Source organism: Chiroxiphia lanceolata, chromosome 9 (genome assembly GCF_009829145.1).
Source record: "Chiroxiphia lanceolata isolate bChiLan1 chromosome 9, bChiLan1.pri, whole genome shotgun sequence".
Classification (NCBI taxonomy): domain Eukaryota; kingdom Metazoa; phylum Chordata; class Aves; order Passeriformes; family Pipridae; genus Chiroxiphia; species Chiroxiphia lanceolata.
In genome coordinates this window covers 5,555,664-5,578,624 of record NC_045645.1, presented here as the reverse complement: position 1 = coordinate 5,578,624, position 22,961 = coordinate 5,555,664, and the positions used below count along the sequence as shown (strand labels likewise).

General features: G+C 44.9%; 1 protein-coding gene across 1 annotated transcript; it reads left to right on the top strand.

Moving 5' to 3' along the window:
- Positions 1-5,846: 5,846 nt before the first annotated feature.
- On the top strand, positions 5,847-17,916 carry DMBX1 (diencephalon/mesencephalon homeobox 1). Its single transcript, XM_032696670.1, has 5 exons — positions 5,847-5,921; positions 10,196-10,361; positions 14,460-14,638; positions 15,819-16,173; positions 16,635-17,916. Exons 2-5 carry the CDS (start codon positions 10,208-10,210, stop codon positions 17,033-17,035), a joined length of 1,089 nt encoding a protein of 362 aa, XP_032552561.1. The 5' UTR covers positions 5,847-5,921; positions 10,196-10,207; the 3' UTR covers positions 17,036-17,916.
- The last annotated feature ends 5,045 nt before the right edge of the window (positions 17,917-22,961 follow it).

The window sequence follows — 22,961 nt, the reverse complement described above, 5'->3', positions numbered from 1 at the left end:
TTTCCCCCCTTTAACTTCATTAGGTTTTGGATCAGACTCCTCATGTTTTCTAAAGCAGGTCTGGTACAGATATAGCTCCTGGGAAGGAGAGCGTCTCTGAGGGGGGCTGGGAGCAGGATGGACCAGCAGTTCTCCAAAGGGTGGGAAATGGGTGTTTACAGCCAAGAGTTGTAGGTAGAAGACAATAAGAATGTGATTTCTTCCTGGTAGCTGCTGGCACAGCTCTCTTAGGACCAACTTTAGCCTCTGTACAGCCAGAGCAAATATTGATTCGAGAAATGCTGCTCCAAAACTGAAAAGTGTGGGGGTTGATGCTTGGGAGCTCCACTAGGACCTTCCAAAGAAAGAGTGACAGTGACACTGGGGTAGATCAGCTGATAGATCTTGGTGGGCAGAAAATGTTCCCCCAAAGGGAGTTGTGGGAAGCTCATGTCCTCAGCACCGGGGGGAGCGAGCAGACATGCTTCTGCTGAAGGACCCCACATCTCCCCTCAAAACCCAGTGAACATTTAGCTGCTCTGCCTGCTTTACAGCCCTTTAAAGCACAGATCACCTGCTGGTGGCCAAACTACATTGCTTACCTTGGCAGCCGCAGTTAATTCGGTGTATGGATCCAAACGCTTACGGGAAAGGAAGCATTACATGCAGCCCTGGTGCTCCCCAGCCCCTGGCACCACTGCTGCTGACTCCAGTTCGTGGCCCTGTTTTAAGGTGGCACGAGTCTTCCCCCCCCTCCCCAGCCCCACCCTGTGAAAGCCACTGAATTCAAACGGCTTTTTTTTAAGTGGCAGGATGACGATGAGTGTTATCACTTGAAGGAAAACTTAAAATTTCTGGCTTAGGTATTACTTTAATACTTCTAAGGTGTTAGAAGGGCCTCACAATTGCATGGCTTGCTGGAACTGCCCTTCAGAATTTATTTTTTTTCTTTTTGACTAAAGTAGGATTTGTTTGTCATTTTGCCTTATAGTTGATCTTAGTCTGAGCAGAAGCAGTTGCCACCATGTGTTTTGTGACTGTTGTTTTGAGTGCTGTAAAAACCATCTTCAGGGGCAGAGCCAGGGTGTATCTGGACTTGCAGAAACATCCTGGGTTCATGCTCTCAACTCCGCTGCTTTCAAAATTTGCTTGTTCTTTATATTTCTCCAAATCATCCTCAAGCAGAATTGCACTTGGTTGTCACAGCCTCACAGCTTGTCAACTAACCAGCTGAAAGAGCACCTAGGAAAATAGTTTCGTGCCAGCTGGGTTAAACTCCAAGAAAGCAGCACAAACCACATTTGTGCATTTCACTAAAACATGTTGCTCTCCTCCTTGTGTGTGTACCTAACTGCTCTCAGCTTAACACCCAGAAATACAGCTCCAACTTTTTACTTGAGGAGTAGTGATGGTGGGTGGAGAAATCACCCTCCCTCCATGCCTCATTCCAATTGCTGCCCTTGGAGCTGAGGCATTGCACTGGGAGTGCCCGGAGCAAGCCTGGCTTCCCTTCTGCCAGCCTGGCTTCCAGGCTTTTGTAGCACCTGAGAGCAGTAGGGGCAGGACTAGGAATGTCTTTAACTGCCTCAGCAAATCTTTACAGAGCTTATCTGTCAGGACTGCAAGCGCTTCTTGCAGTGTCTGATCTCCCTTGTTAGGGCTCAGGGCTACATTGTAAGATCAGCGTCGTGGTTGTGGTGCTCAGGACAGACAGAGGTCATTGTCACTAAATGTCACAGGCTTGAAACATTTTTTGACAGGACTATGCCATGGGTAAAATCCTCCAGGATATCGCTCCATCTTCCAGGGACAGTGGAGATTCCTGAACCCCCAACAGCAGCCCCACAAAGCTGCCTTCAAGCCGGTCAGTTCGCTCCTGGAAGAAATCTGCAGTCAAATATGCTGCAGGCAAAAGCCGTTTTGGGGGGCAGAGAGCAAGCAGCGAGCCACCCTCATGCTGCCAGCAGCCCTGGGGAAGGGCAGGGTTTGGGAAGTCTGGTTTGGAAAATTCCCTTTGCCAGCGTTAGGGAAAACAAAATGATGCTTCTCAAGCAAAGCCATTTTCACAGAAGTGAGGGGAAGGTCTGAGCCAGACAAACCGTGTGGAAATACAGCTAAGCCAGAAACATGCTTGTTTTGGAAGGGGTGGGATGGGGGAAAGTACTTTTTTCATATAAACACCCAAGATAAACCCTTTAAACTGTTTGTGAATTCAGTAGTTTGATTGCAGAGGCTTTAAGGGTACTCCAAGTCTTGAAGTCAGGGCAGTCTGGAGGCAGAGATGCCGCAAAGTCTGGAGAGGTGAGGGCAGGTGGGCAGCACAGGTATGTGTGAGCCTGGCTGCAGTGGGATGCTGCTGCATTTCACAGCCATGGATGTGGAGCATGCAGCAGCAATGTTGGCAGGGCTGGGCTGAAGGGTTCAGTTTCTGCTGTGCTATTAATCATAAGAAATCTTAAATGCATGATTTTTTTTGATTTTTTTTTTTATTTTTTTTTTATTTTTTTTTTTTTGCTGCTGACTGAGCTGGAAGCAGAATGAGATGAGAAACTAGAGTCAAAGTGATGCTCATATTAAGAGCTTTTCTTATTTAGCCAGCAAAATGCTTCAATATAAATTCTAAGAGCTTTTCCTGAGGCTTGAGCGCTGCTCTAAAGGAGGAAAAGGAGATTTTTTCCTGGTTTGATCTGTAAGCACTCATTGTCTTGTGTAAATTATGACAAGCAACAGATTTAGCACCACGGTGATGTTTAGTGATGCCAGACCTGGCTCGACATAGCAAGCTGCTGGGCTCCAAGCCCTAAAACTTATCCCTCACTCAAAAGCAGAGATTTTCAGGATGTCTTTATTTTACTTTAGGCATAGTGAGCCTGCCCCTCTGAAGGTTGCCTCTACAAACAGAGGCACTAGAAAGTCTTTTGCCAGGAACCATCTAATCAATGGCTCAGTTCTGTTGTATGGGGCTTTTGGGGGAAAAATGATGATTTCACAAAAGCCTTAAATAAAAATCGCAGCAGCTGATGAGAGTTACCTCTGTGAGGCAGGGCCTGTTATCTCAGCTGCTCACAGCCTGATGTCAGAGTTTTTAGAGTCCTACAATAAAACTTCCTTGTCCCAGCAGGATGCTCTGAGGTTTGTTTTATAAAACTCACAAGCACCTTATTATGCTCCCGCTACAAATAGATGAGCATCACAGATACAGTTGCTGTGCTCATCAGCAGCACAGCCTCAACAGAGGCAATTATCTGACAAGGTCTACCCCAAAACTATGATGCTGTCCCTAACTGGAAGTATTTCCAAATTTCAGCTGCTAGCAGTCCTCTTGGTTTTAAGAAAAAGGTCTCTTTATTTATGCCAAGGTCACTAGTTACAGCTGAACGTGAGCCACAGGAATTGGTGCAATTGGTCAGGTTTTGCTTTTGGAGAGTTATGACTCGTTTAAGTAGATCCTGTCCAATTAAGATCTCTGCCTGCAGTAAGAAATTAACACCATTTAAATCCAGGGATTTACACGGGTGTAAAAATATTGCAGGAAGATCAGAAATGTGAAGTCTCGGGAATTTTTTTGAGAGCTGTTCTCAATTCCTTTATTTCAGTTACAAGAAGAGTCCTTTGGAAGCCTATTTTTATGGTGCATGTTGCTCTCAGACTTTGACGTTTGAATGAGAAACTATGATGTGTTGCAGTATTTCAAATTATTTATATTTCATCCACTAGAAAGGTGAAATTGTTTCCTTAGACATTCGGTAATCTCACGTGAGGAACAAAACTTGATTTATAACAGGTTGGTTATTATCTTACGTGATTTTGGACCTTTATATATCTAAAAGATTTAGGGATATATAAAAAAAAAAAAGATTGAATGATCTTGCATGGATCATTTATTCATAACCCCCCAGGTATGTAATTCATTTAGTACCAAATATATATAAACCCAATCTCTTTATATAGAGTGAGCCTGTTTTCCTAGAATGTGAGATACACAGAGTCAGAGATTCGTTATTCATCTTGCTGATTTAAAGTGTTTCTGAATAAGGAATTAAAGCATAAAATCATAACGCAGAACAGCTTCAGGAGAGGGGGGCGGATATTTCGTTGTGATTTTATTTTTGATGATGTTTATTGCCAGTGGTGATAAGGGGGATGGGATGTTGTAGCACAAACCATTTGCTGTTATTACCTGTTAGTAATGAACAGTGTGTTCCTGTGCTTTGCATAAACACGAGTAGTGATTTGTACCATCCTTAGCAGGTGCTGGGGCTGAGGACCACAATTTTCCTTTTATGTGACAGGGCTGCTCCTGTTTTTTTTCTGTCACCTGCAGGACCCTGAACACAAATCAAGAGTACCAGAGTTTTGTTTCGTGTTAGGGTTTTTTTTAACTGATACTTTCCCCATGCTCAAGCTGTGCCTTGCATAGGGCACAAACCCGAGGCCGTGCCAAGCTCTTCCAAACTTCAAATGCATCTGTGGTGAATCTCTCTTTATAAATAGTGAACTAGAGTGTTGAAATTCCTTTCTGACAATGGCTTTCCAAAGTCCAGATTTAACTTTTTTTGTACAGCTTATTTCCCACATAAAGAAGGCCTCATACACCTCCCCACCCCACCATCACCAACCTTCCCAGTATTGGGACAGCTCTGATGAAGTGATAATGTAACAACACCCCACAGTGCCTACCAGTAAAAAACAGACTCTGGTATCCTGTATCCTCTTCTTGAGTTCTCTAGGGAAAAATCAGTGTTCTTAACTTACGAGTTTTATTGCCCCATTCTTTGTGATGGCACCTGAGCATCTTGTGTAGATCAACAAATTTAGTCTCAGTACTTCTTTGAGTTTGGGATGACTCTCTGTTTGGAGGGACCAACTGAAGGGAAAAGAGAAAATGGTCCAAAGCCCCTGCAAAACTTCAAGTCCTACTTCCAACCTCAAACTCATCTCACCCAACAGTTTGCTTGAGAAGAGCAAGTGTCTTGTCCTGGTTTTTTGTTTGTTTGTTTGTTTCTCCCTGGGAAAACTGGCCAGAATAAGCTATTGAAGAAAATCATTCCATCTCACTCAGTATAGACTTGGGGAGCAAATCCACTGTCTTGATTTAAAACTCTTTTCCTTCAGAGCAGTGCTGGCACAGGGATCTGCTGGGGATGCCTTTATTCAGGACAGATCAGGACAGGGACAAGCTCGCCAGCACTGACACAAGCTCTGTGGCCAGCACAAACGACATTTGAGTTTGCAGGCTGCAGGGATGAGTTGTGTCAGTTCTGTAATTTTGCTAAAGATTTTGTGTGTGGCTGGCAGGTGAAACCAGGTATGGACTGATGATGTTTTGATGGAGGGAGTAAGGCAGTGAAATGAGGACAAGAGCGAGCAGAAAATGGCCCTGATCTCAAATTCTTGGGTCTGCTTAATACAGCTCCAGAGTGAATTTCATGGTTTTGTTTGGGTGCGGTTTTTTTTTTTTCTCCTGATAGAAGGGAAAATATGGATGATTTGTTGCAAGGTTCTTTTCAAAGAACTTCAATATCTCATTTTTAAAAGATGTTTTATTGTTCCCAGATTTGTTTCGCTTCCACACATACACAAGCCATTCAGAACAGGAGTTTTCACCTGGCGAGGAAACGCATGGGTCTCTCTTCGCATCTTCTCTCAAGGCAGAATTACATGAAAAATTATACAAAATTAGGTACCAGTTAAACAGGGAAAGTTGGAAAATAGAAAAATTGAGAAGCTAAAGCTGATAATGTTAAAACCCAGAGCCAAATCTCCCCTTCATGCCACACCGTTAAGTGGTGCACGATAAATTGCACCACTCTTGTGCTATATGACTTCATGGGAACCAGAGGCTTCCGAGGCCAGTGTTGGGAAGGGATGGATGGGAGACACGTTGTTGGTTGGAGCTATCCCAATCTGTTCTGGGATAACAGGGTTCCTGTTCCTGGCTGGTAAATGTACAAATTTTTCTGCATCAGATTGAGCAGCAGGAGCTGAATAAGGAGTGGTCTGCTCCCTGGGCTAGTCTGTGATGGGCAGAGACCTACATTGCCTGGTCTCAAAGCAATGCAGGGAGTGGAAAAACCTGGACTTCTCACAGACAGCATCAGCTAAAGCTAAGGGGAATCTTGTGTCCTCTCTGTGAGGCTGGATCTTAGAAGGACACAACCCCTGCAGTCTGAGAGGTCTGCAGGCTTGGGATGAAAAATAGGCACAGCAGCCATGAGTCTTCCACAGTGAAAATATAAGTGAGAGGTAAAAAGCCATAGGAGAATTTTTGGGACTGAGGTAGCAATGCCAGGATTGCGGAGGCAGAAGGAGGGGGAACCCCAGCAGGGTCTGGCACAGGGCGTGGCGGGGAGACCTCACAGCCTGGAGCTGTGAAATGTGGGCAGCTGGGAGAGAGCCAGTCTTGTGATGCTGGGGATGAGAGAGTCACTGATGCACGGCCCCTCAGGGCCACAGAAGGAAACCACCTGCCCCAGGAGGTACCAGCCCTGGGCACTGCATGGCAGCACCCACCCCCTGTGCTGAGCAAACGCTGCAGGATCAGCCCACAGACTCTTGCCACTGGTATTTTTCTCTCACCTATTGTTTTCCTGCACTTTTCCTCAGCTCCCATCTCCTTTCTCCACTGCTCCCAACTCTTCAATGATCTCTAATGCACAAAAGCAGGATGAGGCATCCCCTTTCTTGCAGGATGGGCCCTACATTACCCTCTCATTCTCTTCCACTAAGCAGGAGTTCGAACTTTGCTCTCATCCTCCTCCCGGCTGCGGCTGTTCCCAAGGCCCTCCAGCCACCCAGAGACATAAAAGATGCATTTGCAGATTTTGAAAATTAAAACCATCTATACAGCCAGTGGGAAGGGATCAGCTTATTTGGTTGCTTAATGAAATATAAAGATTATTTTAACCAGTGTAAGCACTATTCGACAGCTTGTGAAACACAGCAGTGGCTTGATGAATGGCTTTCTCCATTAAAAAAAATTGCTGCATGATGTCTTTTAAATATTTAATTTATTGGGGTTGGAGTGAGCTCGGAGCTGACAGTTAAACAGGAGCTGTTTGTGGTCTCAGTTAACTTTGCTTACTAGGCTGAACAGTCTCACTCAGTAAATTCCCTCATTTTTTTATACTGAATCTGGGATGATACATTTGCTGCACAAGTGAGTAGGAAGTTCTGCCTGTTGTCTGCACTGCATTGTACCAGGCAGTTACCACCAAAGCTGTGATGGGCATTGACTCCTGTCCTGAGTCCATCCTAATGAAGTCCTTTTTCTTTTCCTTTTTTTTTTTTTTTTGGTGCACTTTCTTCTAGGTCACCCAGAAGAGTTCGTTCAGAGGCGTGTATAGACATAAAATCATCTTTCAGCAATCAAATAAGTTGAAATATTCCTGGAGAAAGTGTTTCAGTGGAAACACTGGGCTCCAGACACAACACCATTGGCAGTGTCCTTGGAAGACTGAATAGTATGGGAAAATTCCCCTCCTCTCCCTCTTCATTTTTCCTTTAATGTGCCAGCTTGCTACACAACCCGACGGCATGCAAGGGGGATTAGAAAAGAAAAACAGGCGTTTCTGTGAGTTGGGAGTCAAAGACACTTGGCCTCCCACGTATCTTCTGGCAAGGCTGAGCCCCGGTGTGGATTCTCCTGCATCTATTAAGGACAGAGGTCTGGCAGCAGCCCAGGGCAGTTAATAGGTTCTGTGTCCTCGAATGGTTTTCACGAAACACGCAGGAACTTAATAAGCTTTGAGACCTCCACCCCGCTGGCCAAAGCTGGTGGAACCAGCCAGCTGGTTCACAAGTTAGGGGGTGGGAGGGGAGGAGGCAAAACAAAGTTGCAAATCTCTGGTTTGCTGATTGTGTTGGCCAGAAAAGCCCATCCCTCTCCTCTGTGAGAAGCAGGGAACAACTTTCCACCCGGCTGCAGCGGACTCACTGACGAGGGAGACTGGCTGAGCACTGCTGCCCTCTGAGCCAGCTCGGTGTGTGCTGGCACTGCCCTGCTGCAGGCTGGGATGATGCTCTCTGGAAATAAACCACACCAAGGGTAGGGTGAGGCTGTGCCACAGATGTCACTGAAACCACCCAGAATTGCGTCCGAGTCAGAGACCTGCAAGTATTCCCCAGGTGATGGGAGATGTCCTCTGTGGCCACGTTAAGGGGACATGTCACTGGGACACGCTCCTGTCCCTTAAGACATGCCACCAGCAGCAAAGCTGTGCAGTCCAGGAAAGCAACATCACAGCTATAATTTCACTGTGAACCCAGGGTGGTTTGTGGGGAAAATAAATACAAATGCCAAAAATCTGTTGGCGGGTGAAGTTCCTCACTTTGATCAGAGAACCAGCAAACAATTTTGGCATTGCTTAGGTCTTCCCTAGGCTGTGTTAGAGCAGAGCTATGGCATTTTTGTGTTAAGTCAGCATCTGAACAAAACATGTCCATTTTCACAGCTTAGGATAAGGGGAGTGAATCCAGAGTGGGTGAATAGGTAGACACAAAGCAGATGAAGGGCATCAGGGTGTGTATTACATCTTTGTGGTGTCACCACACCTGGATCTGTCACCCTCCATCAGCGCTCTCAGTGCTGAAATGATGCAGTGGTGAAGGACAAGGGACTTGGGGAAACAGGAATGAGGTTGAATGCTAGATTCTCAAATTAGGGGTTTATAGTTACTACAGCCTCTTTGAGAAGACAATCCCAAAAGCAGAACTCACACTGATTCCCCAAAATCCCTCAGTCAAAAAAACCCCCAAACATCCCAGAGCAACAATGGTCATCCCTGAGCTGGCAGAGCATTTTACCCAACTCCAGCTGCATGACTTCCCTCCTCCAAGAGAGATGCTTGTGAGGGTGAAGTCAAAAGATGCCCCAGGTCACTGCCAGACCCTCTAGTAAAAAATTCAACTGCTTTTCCAAGCAGCTACAGCTTGGTCTCTGGATGTTAAACAGGGTCACTCCAAGTTTGTGCTTCCTACATCAAGACGGAGAGAATGGGAGTTCAGAGCAGGAGGGGTAATGGGACCAATTCATTTCCATCTCTCCCTCTTCCCCCTGAGTCTGTCCTCCACGGTATAAATCATGGGCAAAAATGAAGGTGTTTTCTCAGTACAGAAAATACAACAGATAATTGCTCTTCCAGATTTTTGCTGTTCAACACATCAGGTTTCTCCTGAAACCCAACCATGGGTGTTGAACCACCTCCCCCCAGCGTTTTAATTGTTTTCTAAGAGGTTGCCTAGAAAAGACGTCTGCTTTCCTTAAGTTAGTCCAGCTGCCCCTCTTTCTCTGAACGTTCATTCACTGCACTGACTTTCCAGATGATGACTTGCTGATGTAAACGGCGGTTTAAAAAATTTATTTTGTGGCTAATGTTTCACAACTTCCTCTCTGATGTCTTACAAACTGCAGAAACGGCATCCTGGAGGCCCTCAGTCATTTACAGCAGGGATGAATGAAGCATCGCTCGGCTTTTGAGATCAATATTAGCTCAGTTTTACAGATGGTCTGTAAGGAAAAAGAGCTTGAAGTTTCATGCAGAGCCCACACTAGAAAAAAAAAAAAAGCCATTAGTTTTCTGAAATAATTTCCTTGCTATTGAGCTATGAAATGTCAGTATTTATTGCAAACCTTATTCCCTCTTTAACCATAACATTTTTGGTGTGCTATTACGCTACAGATTTATTTTCTTTTACACCACATGCCTTTTTTTTTTTTTCTTTTTCTTTTCTGTATCATTTGTGTTTTCTTAAGAAGAACCTTAAGAAAAATGAATGGGAACAAATTACACATGAGTGGGTTCAGATCGGAAAGATTATTTGATATTACAGCAATGGGATTATGAAACAGCCCACTGTAAGCAATGATAGGGACAAAATCCCAGTTGGTCCTAGGATAGAGCTAGGTCAATTCATTAGAAGTCACAGTAACATGCTGAATTTTATTGTGGTGTGTGAAAAAACTTTCCCATCTTTTGATAAGCATATCTTGAGTGGGATTTAGTCAGATGCTGGGCTTTAAGCTTGGAAGCCAGACTAGTGTTGGTATAGGAATTGATTCCCATCCCAGAACCTGTTGGAGTTAAGAGGTTGGACATGCTGCTTTGCATGCAGCAGCTTAATTTTGAGTTCAGCATTTCCAGAGCTCTGCTGAGACACCAGGATGCTGGGACAACACATCCCTAAGTCCCTTTCTCCTCCGGCTGATGTTTTTCAGGTTTATGTCACCATGCAGCACTATGGAGTGAACGGCTACTCCCTGCACGCCATGAACTCGCTGAGTGCCATGTACAACCTGCACCAGCAGGCAGCTCAGCAAGCCCAGCACGCCCCCGACTACCGGCCCTCGGTGCACGCCCTCACCCTGGCAGAGAGACTGGCTGGTAAGAACAACTCATGGCTTTTGCTGCTCCCTGGGGAGGGGAAAAAAAAAAAGAAACAAACCAGAGCCACAAAACCCTTGTTGCTTGCATTGAGGGAAACTCCTCTGTGAGTTGGCGTGTGACACAGCCAGCTGGTATGTTGTGCTCCTCTTCACTGGCCATGTGGCCAGGCTCTGCAGGGGACACTTGCCCTGCAGTGCTGGCTGTCAGAGGGCCACTGCACCTTGCTGCAGACCGGCCTCCGGCGGCTGGGAGGCTCAGGGGTGAGGTGGGTGCAGCCCCACTATATGGGACTGAAAAGGGAGAATTAAAAAGACACTGAAATATGTTTTAAAAAGGGGGGGCAGAAAATAGCAGAAAATTTTACTTTCTTGTTAGCAAATAAGAACACAACAAACATGAGCAAGCAGTGAATTGGACTCCCCTACCAAGGGGTCCAGATCTTGCATCCCCTGACAGCCATCTCCTGCCATCCCAGGCCATAGCTTGTTTTTCCATGTTGTCCGTTCAAGCAGATATTTTTCACTTCTGTCCTACAAACCACTCTTTCTCCCTGGCAAACAGTCTTCATTTGGATCTTCTTTGGGTTTAACCTTGATCTATTTTTTCCTGGGGAATCCTAGACCTTGACTAGAGTGACATTTTCATGCAGGCCCTGCTGCCTTCCATAAAAGAGCCTTTTCAGGCTCCAATCAAGTCTGTGTGACTTTGCCCACACTGTGTTATTTACACAGCACTGTCGATGGTGGGACAGTGGGACAGGAGCTGCTGGTCCAGAGCATCTGAGCTGGTTTTCTGTGTTCAGCCATGATTGTAACTGCACTGCATCAATGCTGTCTTTAGAAGGAAGTGCAAAGTCCAAGTAGTATTTTACGATTTGGAAGGGGGAATTGTTCAAAAATAATAGATGGAGACCTGAGAATATTTGGTATGGTAGGGCACATGTATCTGCTCTAAATTTCAACCTGTCACAAAACATCCAGACCTGGCTGAGATCATCAAAGGCTTCTGCAATGCAAGTGAGCAGCAGCTGCAACATCACTGTTTTGGTCAGGACATGGATGCAGTGAGGTAGAGCAGACCTGACAACCAGGACACAGAAGCCAGAGCAAAAAGTTACTATAGATGTGATTCTAGAAACCACCTCAGAATGGAATAATCTTCCCTGACTGACTGAAAATATGCCTCTGTTCTATGATAGCTTTCTAGTTGTCTGATATCAAAGGGAAAAGAAAAATGTAGGGAAAAAAAAGATGTAGAGTGAATCCTAGCCTAGAGTAGGTGAAATAAATTATCTATCCAGAAAACTTGTGGTCTAAATTTAACAGATAAGGGCCTACGCCAAAATAAGGATGCACAAGTTTCAGGAAGGTCCTCCCAGGAGAGTAGCCCACAAAGGCATGATGATAAAGGTCTCAGACTCTTCAGATCACTGAACCACAGCTGACTGTCAAATCTTCATGCCAGCAATGTTCCCTTATCCAGCTGTCAGTAGTGACCTCCTCAGACCACTGATTCCTCCGACCACCCTGTAGCTGTGGGATCTCTGGGGCAGCACAGGGGAGGGAAGGGAGTCACTGTCCTCATCAATAAACAACCAAAGAGGAATTAAGGAGACCTTGACTCTAATTCTGGCTCTACTGCTGGGCTGCAGAATGATGACAGGTGGGCACTTCCCTTGTCCTGGTCGTCCATCCCCTTGTTCCCTCACCTTTTCAGTATGTAGGTGGTCAGATGGGAGCAGAAGGCCCTGAACTCTGCAATGTGCCTTGCAGACCATGGGTCTCAAGGTGCCCCTTTCCTGCTGCAAGGATCCCTTGAAAGAATTTTGTGATCACCTGTATCTTTTAGGGTAGAGCATGGAGGACTTAATGTCTTTGACCCTAACTAGGATAAAGCACAGGAAGATAAAAAAAAAAAGAATAAAAAAATCTATTCTCATATTCTTGACTGGGAGATTCAATTGGTTTCCTGACCTCTTATCTTTAAAATTAATAACCCACCTGGAAGACTTTCCAAATTAAATCCCACAGTCCCCTTGTCTGCTTATCATAGGCAGGGTAGGCATTATATACCTACGAGCTGTTTCCTTTGCAGTTGCCTCACATTCTGTTACTTCTGAATATCTTTCAGTGCAGGTTATAGATCTCATTTGCCTTCCAGGGACAGTCAGAATAAAGCAGCATAAAAGCAAATGACCTTAAGTCAGAAAACAGAGGTTTCTGATTGTAACTGCAGAGCCTCACCTGCAATTTATATTCTCCTTCTCGCACAAAGCCTGAAAACATAGTTAAAACATTAAAATAATTGCTGGTTGGCTCTCGTTGGAGTGGCCAAACTTAATGCATGAGCTGCTGCCTCTGGGGAGCTGGTAAGTCTAACCTCTACTCTAGAAATTCGGGAATATTCCAGCCTGCAGGTAGGGTGTTTAACCAGTGCCCTTTCCCCTGTTTTCATGCACTTGAAACACAAATGTTAGCTTTTTAAAATGTTTTGGGGCAGCTTCAATTTCATTTCTTGTCTTGCAACATCCCCTCTCCTCGCCTGGCTGCACTGTGAGCTGTGCCTGGATGCATCAAGGATGGTCCCTTTGCCTCCAAAAGGGGCAGCTACCACCGGCGTTTGAACTCCCCGAGCTGCCCCGATACCTCGAGCACAAAAGTCCCTTGTATGCAACCAACACTGTATCGTTGAAGACCTTTAGCCTGATCACATCTTTGCCAGGTTGCCAAAACCACACGGCTTTGGCAATCCCCCAGAAAGGCACTGCAAATGCTGACCTAGAATGAAACAGCTGGAAATTTTGGAAGAGGAATGTTTGAGTGGTGCAAAGCTGATTTGCTACGCTCGTTAGCCAGCATATCTGGGACCTGGCTGTGTGGTGCTGGGGCTGGCCTGACAGCAGGTTTTGTTTTATTGTTTAGATTCATGTCACGATGCTCGTGACAAAAACACAAGTAAACAGCAGCCAGAGCCTTCATCTGGCCCTGCGTGTGATAATTCCAACTTTTCTCCCTGTTTGGTTGTTTTCTTGTGTGCTCGTTCCTCTCTTCTACTGGAAGTCACATTCTTAACTGAATTAAAAATGATACCAGACACTGCTCTTTCTGCATTTCCTTTTTGAGAGCAAACCTCTCGCCAGACTGTTTCATTCCAAGGCTGTAGCACAGCATGTCCCAACTTGCATAATAAAGGGTGGGTTTTTTTCATTTTCAAGTAACTTATTTTCATTGATTTAAGATCTTTCTACTCCCACTAACTGTTGTGCAATAATAACGCCTCTGGTAAAATAATAAGCCCTTTACTCTTGGCCTCAGATTTTCCCCAGTCTGAATTTCTTCTCTGCCCTCAATTTTCCAAGCACAGTTTGTAAAGTTAGGCCTTGTGAGTAGATGCTCTACTGAGAAGAGCTCAGCACATGAGCTCTGGGCTTGCAGTCAGTGGGGCTGGACGTGGTCCTGGCTGTTGTTTCCACCCCAGATGCTGGAGAGTGTCTGTGCTCAGCAAAGCTTTCAAGCTAGATGAACATAAGCACATGAGCTTAAATGCTTTGCTGAACTGGAGACCAGAACAGCTGTCCAGTATCATGCCTTGAATACTACAGTGAGCTACATGTGAGTCACTAAAGAAGTACAATGGGGGATCTTCCCACATTGTTTTTAATTGTGTTTCTTAATGAAAGATGCTTAGGCCATGGTAGGGTCAGGGCATCTGTGTGTCCTGGCCCACTGATGTTGGAGCAGATTGACTTATTTCAACGAAATTTAGCACCAGAGTCTCAGCAGTTTCCACAGCTGTCATAGAAAGAGGTTCCCTCTCCAGAACAGAATTCCAGAATCACAGACTCATAAAATGGTTTGGGTCGGAAGGGACCTCAAACACCATCTAGTTCCAACCCCCCTGCCATGGTTTTGCCTCCTCAGACACCTCAATTATCCAGCAAAACGTGTGTATGTGTCTTTTTAGCTCCAAAGCAAGAAAAAAACCATTTCATAGTTTCGTCTGATGTTAGCCAGTGCTTTATTCAGCTGTCAACATACAAATTCCAATAATTAAATTGGCCACTTTTCTTGTCTTCCAACGGCTGTACATTTCAAGACATCATTTTGGAGGCACGTTATGGATCCCAGCACCGCAAACAAAGGCGAAGTCGCACGGCTTTCACTGCCCAGCAACTGGAGGCACTGGAGAAGACCTTCCAGAAGACTCACTACCCAGATGTGGTGATGAGAGAGCGGCTGGCTATGTGCACAAACCTACCTGAAGCCAGAGTCCAGGTACTGCTATTTCGTGGGTTTGTGAGTGGGGATGTTTAAAAGAATATAGTGGGGCTCCCAGAGGGTTGACAGCTCCCTTGACCTTTCAGTGTTCTTCCAGTGCAACCAAAGATTTTGGGCAGTAAAGCTGTCGAAGGTGGGGGCAGGGAGGCTAAAATCATCCAAATTCATACGTCTGTTAAAGAAACTTTTAATCCACATACACATTTTTTAAATTTAGGATTGTCTGAAGTGTACACTGGTTTTCATTTGTTCTTTCACATTTCTTTGGGGGAAATTTTAGAAACAGCAATAGAAGTCTACTAATTTATTTGCAAGGCTTTTCTGGCTTTCTCAGAAGAGTAGAGACCCAAGTAATTCCAGCTGCTCTTTTCCACCAGTGTCAATATTTGTAACATCTCAGGCCAAGGTTTGGGTTTGGTTTTCGGGTTTTTGTTTGGTTTTGTTTTTTTCTTTAGTTTCAACTAGTGCAATGTGCTAGTTCATAACCTGCTGGTGGGGAGGTTCTTACATTGCTGGGCTTTAAAAGACAAATAGCAAGTTCTTCACTGTTAAGAGAAAAAGTAGTAAAAAAAAATAGTTCTTTTACATAAGTATCAAGACATTTTGATCTAAAAAATGTTTATTTCCTTATCTAACTAGCCAAACAACACTAACAAGATTTGCAAATATATTTCTTCTAATCCATGTCTACTGATTTAGGCTGAAAAATGTAAGGATTCTCTCCTCCTTCCCTAAATTCAGTTCCCAGATAACAGCCTACGCCTGTGACTTACTTTAAGTGTTGGCACCACTCATAACCAAATGGTTTTAGAAACTAACAGAGTGTTAGCCAACGTAGTGTCATCAAACATTACAGCTGCAAGACATTCTGTTTGGGTGCAACTGCCTAACAAATTTAGGAAGAAAAAAAAAAAACAAAACCAAAAAACCCACCAGCAATGGAGTGTCTTAAAGAATCAACATAGAGGCTGGATATTTTTTTTAAAATATGTTTGATGTGTTACTGGTAGATACACTGAAAACAGTAGAGCTCTAAGGTCCAGCAAAGTGGAGTGACCTTCGGGCTTGCAGTACCTCATTACTTGGGGTTCCCGAGCTCCCAGGCTGAATGATGCTGAATTTGGCATTAAGCAGGATTCTCACTGGTTTTTCTCACTTGTTGTTTGTGGCACTGAAGGTCTGGTTCAAGAACCGGAGAGCCAAGTTCCGGAAGAAGCAGCGGAGCCTGCAGAAAGAGCAGCTGCAGAAGCAGAAGGACTGTGAAGGGAACCACAGCGAGGGCAAGACAGAGCCGCCTGTGCTGGAGACCCAGGCCACCACCCCGGACACCGAGAAGGTCCAGAGCCTCCCCAGCGAGGTTGGCACAGACCTCAACCTGACCCTGTCGGAGCAGTCGGCCAGTGAATCGGCACCAGAGGACCAGACCGACAGAGAGGAGGAGTTTAAGAGCACCTTGGATGAGGCTAAAGTGGACAAGAGCCCTGGTGTGGACAGCAAGGCTTTGAACTGCAAGAGAGCGAGCCCAAAAGCAGGTGAGGGGCAGCATCTTCCTGAGGGTTGGTGTCAGGACCTGGCGTTTCCAAGGGGGGTGTTGGTGGTTGGGTATAGTCCCACATTCCCTGTGGTGTGGGTGCTCACAGGTAGGCTGCCCACATTTGTCTTCTTGTCCTCAGCACTAAACAGAACCCACAGAGCGTATGATGTCTATTGCAGAAAGAGCAAATACCTTCTCCTTAGGTGAGATCTTGGGGAGAACAGTGCCCAGCGGCATCAGGAAAGCCAGAGCAAAGAGCTCAGCCCCATTTCTATACTGTAAGGTGCCAAGTATGGAACAGACACACGTTTAGCTCTCATGAGCTGTCACAACCCCTCTCACTTGCCCACCAATGCAAGAGAGAAGCCCATGCTGCTGTCCCAGCTGTAATGGGGTGCAAAGCAGCACCTGCATCCAGCCTGTAGGAATAACCCCCATCCCTTCTGTCTCCTGCTACAGAGTCCCCTATCAGCGCGACTGTGACGCCTTCATCCAGCAGTGGCCTGGCTCAGACTCACTCCTACTCCTCCTCACCCCTGAGCCTCTTCCGCCTGCAGGAGCAATTCCGCCAGCACATGGCAGCCACCAACAACCTGGTCCATTACTCCTCCTTTGAAATGGGGACACCGTCTGCCATGCCCTACTTGGGCATGAACGTCAACATGGCGCCACTGAGCTCTCTGCACTGTCAGTCCTATTACCAGTCGCTCTCCCACGCTCAGCAGGTCTGGTCCTCACCCATCCTGCAGGCCTCCAGCTCCCTTCCAAGCCTGAACAGTAAAACGACGAGTATTGAGAACCTAAGGCTCCGGGCAAAGCAGCACGCCGCGTCCCTCGGGCTCGACACCCTGCCCAACTGACTGCCAGAGGAGCTACCACTGCCCACGAGAAGATGCACCAGAGGTTGGCACTAGACATGTCACTCCTTGAATCCCCACGCACCCCCATCTCTTCCTGGAGTAAGGTGCTCCCTTTCAGGGAAGACTTTGCGTTTATTAACGTCTTATTAGCACCACGATTGCATCAGACATTGCTACCGGCCTGGTCTTCGCTAACTGTTTAAGGAGGAAGGGGGAGAGGATTTATGTTCAGACAGATGAGCTGTCCTCTGGACTGCCATGAGTTAAGCCTGTAACGTTCAGGAGGAGCCCCCTCTCCTCATCCCCAAGATAAGGTGCCAACTGTGTTATATTCACCTTTTTTTTGTTGTTGTTGCGTTCTTTGGGGAAAGAAAGAGCCCTGCTTTGTCTTGTATATAGTTTATAATGTTGACAGCACCCATCACCTGTGTGTTACTGTCAGTGTTACAGAACTGTGACCTCTTTTGCTTTTATTCCCCCTTCCTTCTCAATTTTAGTAGCTAGTATCAAAGTTACAGCCACCCTCCCAGCCTCAGCTGGTAGCTAGATGCTCTTCTTGGGTCAGCATCCTAAAGGTGTTTCTGAGGAAGAGAAATGATTGTGCACTTCACCACTCCACTTCTCCCTTCTCTGCTAAAGCTAATTTTATAACAGCTGGGAAATGATCTGAAGGTGAATTTCCTGTTTAAGCACTTCCTATAAGGCGAGCATTTTTCGTTTACTTTTTAATAGCACTTGTTTAAAGAGGACAAAATATTGGCTAAATGCTGCTGGCTGGGAGAAAATAAAGGCCAAATTCACAGGATTATTTTTGATCTATATTGTTTCCTCATTGATCTGCAGTGAAGTGTAAACTCTATTCACAAATTTCGGGGTTTTCTTTTTGGAGAGCATTTTGGTCTAACTTTGACAATAGAGAATAATAAAAACTTTGTATGAACTCCTGGTGTGTTCATACACCATGAATTACATGGATCTTTGACAAAAACTTGATTAACACAAGCTGTGTCTAGGAAAAAATCTCTGATCACCAAGTTCTAACCTCAAGCCCTCAGTTCAAAACTGGTTATCAAGTGAGAATGTAACAAGTGAAAAATGCTGAACTGCTGGAGGCAGAGCAGGTGTAAGCAGGGGTTTTATATTCTCTTTGGACCTGAGGGGGGATAGATGAACTTGCCAAAAATGCAGGGTTTGCAAGTAACCAAAATTCACCAGCTTCAAAATTACTGCATTGAACAGTTTCGATCTTATTGAAATGGCCCATCATTCACCCTTTGGTGATTTTCCTTGGTTTTTTTACCTTAAATCACCTTTTTTTTTTTTTTTTTTTCCAAACCAAATAAATCTTTTGGACCCACTGCTATTGTCCTGAGCATTAGGGAGGGATGATATCCAGATCTAATCTCCAATATTGCCTAGGACCAAAAAATCCAGACAGACTCTGGGGTAGGTGATAAGTTTGTATCCCAAGAGTGTCGACTGGGTCTGTCACTGACAGACTGGGCAGAGCTGTGCTGTCCATGCAGATGATTTGACCTGAAGTGTAGACCCATAGCCTCTGGCTCCTCTTGCTCCCACCTTGCTTCATACCGGGGCAGCAGCCAGGGGTCAAATTACCTCTTTAAAACATGGAGGGAAAGAATGTTTTCAGCTACACTAATGCCTCTTGAAAAAGCATTTAACTCCTGCAAATAGAGGTGTAAGAAAAGCCAAGTTTGATGGGAAGTAGTTTTTTATCCCTCATAAAGTTGTAGCAAGAGCAGACCTCAGGAGGGGGCAGCTCATCAGGTGCATCAACTCCCAAGGAAAGTGGAGCATTTTCCTTAAATATTTCTGTTGTAACAGACACTTCAGTTTGGGGCTTTTCTCTCATGCTTCAGTTCTCCTGACTGTGTCAAATCAGCCCCTGTGACCAGCAGAATTCTCCACTTTGCCAAAACCAAATGTATTTGTAGGAAGCAGATTTTTGGCTGCCGCTTTCAAAGGAGCCTGAATAAATTAAAACCACCAAAGCACATTTGCTCTGTCCAAAAACATCCTTTGAAAGTCCCAGCTTTCATTTTTTGTAGCCTGTCACCCAAACCAGGGGCACCCGAACAAAGCTTTAATTTTTCTCCTCCTTCCTCAAAAGGCTCTATTTACCTATATTTTTTCTGTCCCCTGCTAACTCCTCCACCTCTGTGGAGTTGCTTTACCAGAGCAGAGCAAATACAAATTTAATTTAACACCCCTTCTGATGTTGTTCAGTGGTGCCAGTGAACAAATGGGGTAATTGGGTGTGAGACCAAATGTGGACTTCAGCTCTCATGAAAGTAATAAAAGATGCCCATGAAACTGCAGCTCATGTCAGGGGGTATTTCAGGCAGACAACAGAGGGTGGTAGTTGCTCTTATACCATCCCAGGTAAGACAGGCATCTCTTCTCTACCCGTGGGGATGGAAAGGATGATGTCAGCTCAGATCAGGGCAGATACAGCCTCACCATAGGCTCACAGTGGATACCACAGAATCTGCCATAGGAAGGTCAAAACATGGATTTATGGCCTGCTTCTCCAAGGTGAGGACAGGGAGCACAGGAGATAAGCTCGCTTGATCCAGCATTAGATTTGCCATGATCCCCTGGAGGGAGACAAGACCTTCCCCACTGAGCCATGGAGGGAAAATTTCCCCGTGCCACAGTGCAAAAATTCACTTAAACATTCACCATCTTCACACATCTCGACCGACCCTGGTGCCTGACCCTCTTCGTCCCCTGTGTTACTGCTGATATCCTCACAGAGGCTTGGATCAGCTGCTGGGATCTTCCCTCATGGAGCATCTGTCACACCAAAAAAACCATGGACATCAGCTCAGAAAGCAAATTGGGAGAGGAGACACCTGAATCTCCACCAGTCCATAGGGGTATCTCTTCAGTGCCATCCTCATCTGCCTCGTGAGATGCAGCAGCTCACTGAGGTACAGCTGGTCCTGGACCAGGGCACGTGAATATTTCTCACCTGGAGAACTTTTCTCCCATTCTGAATCAGGATGAAAATATCTAAAATTTAAAAATAAACAAAAGAAAAAAATTATTGCCTCAAATATATATGAGCCCCTGAGGTATTTTATGCAAAGGTTGGGTTTTCTCTTCTTATAGTCAAACTTGCATGGCAGTGAGGGGAATGTGCTGATATTTAAAGCCAAAATTAATTTGCAAATGGAAAAAAAGCAAGAATTTAGGCTTCCATCTTGCAAAAGTTTAATAATTATTTGTCAAGACTGACTTTGTCTTGCATATTGTTTTAGTGCCTCTGAGCTTTTGGGCTATTTTGGACAAAAAAAAAAATAAAACCCTAGAGAGAAACTCGCCATCCAATTTAATCCCGTGTATGTAGCGGAAAGACTGAAGGGAGTGATTCTGCATCATTCCTCTTTGAACTTTGCAAACCTGAAGGTTTCTTCAGGTGGGAAGAACTCCTGTGAATCTCTCAGTTTGCAGTGTGAGGTCTGCTTGTTCCTTGTCCTTCCACCAGCCCCAGCTACTTAGGAAAATGAGGTCAGTGATGAACTCTCAGAATCAAAATGGATTGAGGTTCCGCTCCCCTCACTGTCCAGGCAGAGGTCTGACACATTTTAACAAACATTGCAGTTGGATATAATGCAGTTTCTTCCATCAGAGGCATAAAATTCTTGGAGCATCACCAGACAGAAGAACTATTATAGGGCAGAAAAAGAGATATCTCTCTTCTCTGGATGCTGTGCCAACCTGGTGCCAGGGCAGGGCATCCCTGTGACAGTTTCAGCCACGGGGAGGTAAATGTAAAAAGAGAAGCAGCATTCTGTGTTCCATAATGCAGATGATCAAGTTGATTTTTTAATACATGAAAGGAATGCCAAACAAATGCACAGCGTAGCAGAGAAGCTGGAAAAATAATATGCCCACTCCTTTAAAAACAGTGGAGAGACTGGAAAAATTCTCCCTAAGTCCTATTTGCAAACAGGTTATGTATCTGGAGATTTCCTCTGCTGGTCTTTTCCCCTTCCTATGGCTTTTCTTACTTTGCCTCTCCTTGGTGAACCAGCTACAGCTCCAAACCCTGCTTACTGAATTTTTAAAGGTTTTATATACGGTCCTTGTAGGATCAAGGCCCAGGAGAAAACCATTTACAATATTCAGGGTAAGAGTTTGCAGTTAAATTTCTTTCACTCTGTAAGAGAAGTCTGATAGGTATTAAAAATAATAATAATAAAATAAAAAAAATAAAATTAAAAAAAAATTTAAAACAGTGCAGGAGAAATGCTAAATGCTACCAGTGAGAAAATATCCAGAAATGATGCTGGGAGGCTGAATGGAGACATCTTTTTTCCCTTTTCTTGTCTTTTTTAGTTCTTGGCTAACAAAGGGAAATGTCCATGATGGCGACCATGGGAATAAAGAGAGAGAGATTTTTTTCTGATATTCCCTCCATGAAAAATCACCATTTGCTGTGTAGGAAACACAAAAAAATGCCCCCAGATACGAAAATAACAATCAGCAAGCAGATCCCCCCCACGTCTCATTTCTCATTTAGATATTTCACCATGTGAAGAATTTTAACCAGCTCTAGGTGTGTGTTGTCACTGCAGCCAGCCAAAGAGATGCTCATCTTTGCTGAAGAGACACCAAAGTGGGTGGACATAGAGGAGGGAACTGTAGTTATTTCTGTCTCTGTGTGCCACGTGTGGTAATTCCATTGACATGACAATTTTGAATTACGTCAGGACATTTCTGAAGAGTTCATACATAAAGGATTAAATAAACCCCTGTAGAAAAGAAATGCAAATTCAAATCCACCATATTCTATTAGTTTAATTACAGTAGCTATGAGACATAACTCAATTAAGCTTGAAAAAAGTCAATTACAGAACTTTCCTGCTGGTTTTTACAGGCTGTGTTGATTTTTCTTTTCCTCCCTCCTTATTCCTCCATGTGCCCCTTGCTGATTTTTTATGATCTGTTCTAGAGCAGCGTAATACATCTCCTTTTTTTTTTTTTTTCAATTGACTGAAAAACAGCTATTTTTCTGCATAGATCTGCTCTCAGCCCAAATCCACAGTGGAAAGATAAGAAAAGGACAAACCCAAACAAATTTTCAGCGGTGCAGGAACAAACAAACCAGAAAAAATCCCCCGCTCTGGTGCAGGGCTGCGACTTTCCCACCACGTTACAAAACAGCCCAGTAATTATTAACGTTCCCTGTTTTCCACAGGCTTTGCAGACACTCAGCTTGGTTCCCAGCTGCACAGATGACAGCATCCTCATTGTCCCCGGCTCCCTCGGGCTGCCTGGGGAAGAGATGCGACAGCTGAGGTGCCTCCTCTGCCTGTGGGTGTCCCCACTAGCGAAGGCTCTCGTTGGTGCCAATGCTGAGCACGGCCTCAGCACCTTGTGCAAAGTTCAGGGCGTGTCCCAGGTCATGCAGTCTGTGTGACTTGTAGAGTAAGACCCAGACACTACATAAAGTAAGACCCTCATCACTGCCGTGATGCCACAGTGGGATAACTGCACCAACTTCAGAGGAGCAAAGGACAACTTTTAACTCCCAAATTGAGTTGTGAAGAATATACGACTTATCATAAACTAACAAAAACATACAGTTATATTTTTAGTAGTCTGGGTTTCAAGCTGGAAGTCCTCTGCAAAATCTCTCTAAAATTAAACCCATATTAACATATTAAACATATTAAACCCAAAGCAAGTTAAATGGTGCACATGGTGCCCTATGAAAGGCCAAAGCCCTTTCTAGCTGCTCTGGCAATTCAGAGGGTCCATCTCATACAGCAGAACTTCAGATGTGTCTGTGTGATGGAAAATAAGTTTTTGTTTTATTTTCTCATGCCAGGAGGCAACCAATTTATTCTTTTTTCCCAGGTTCTGACCCAAGGCATCCAGTTAGCTCCAAAGTGTA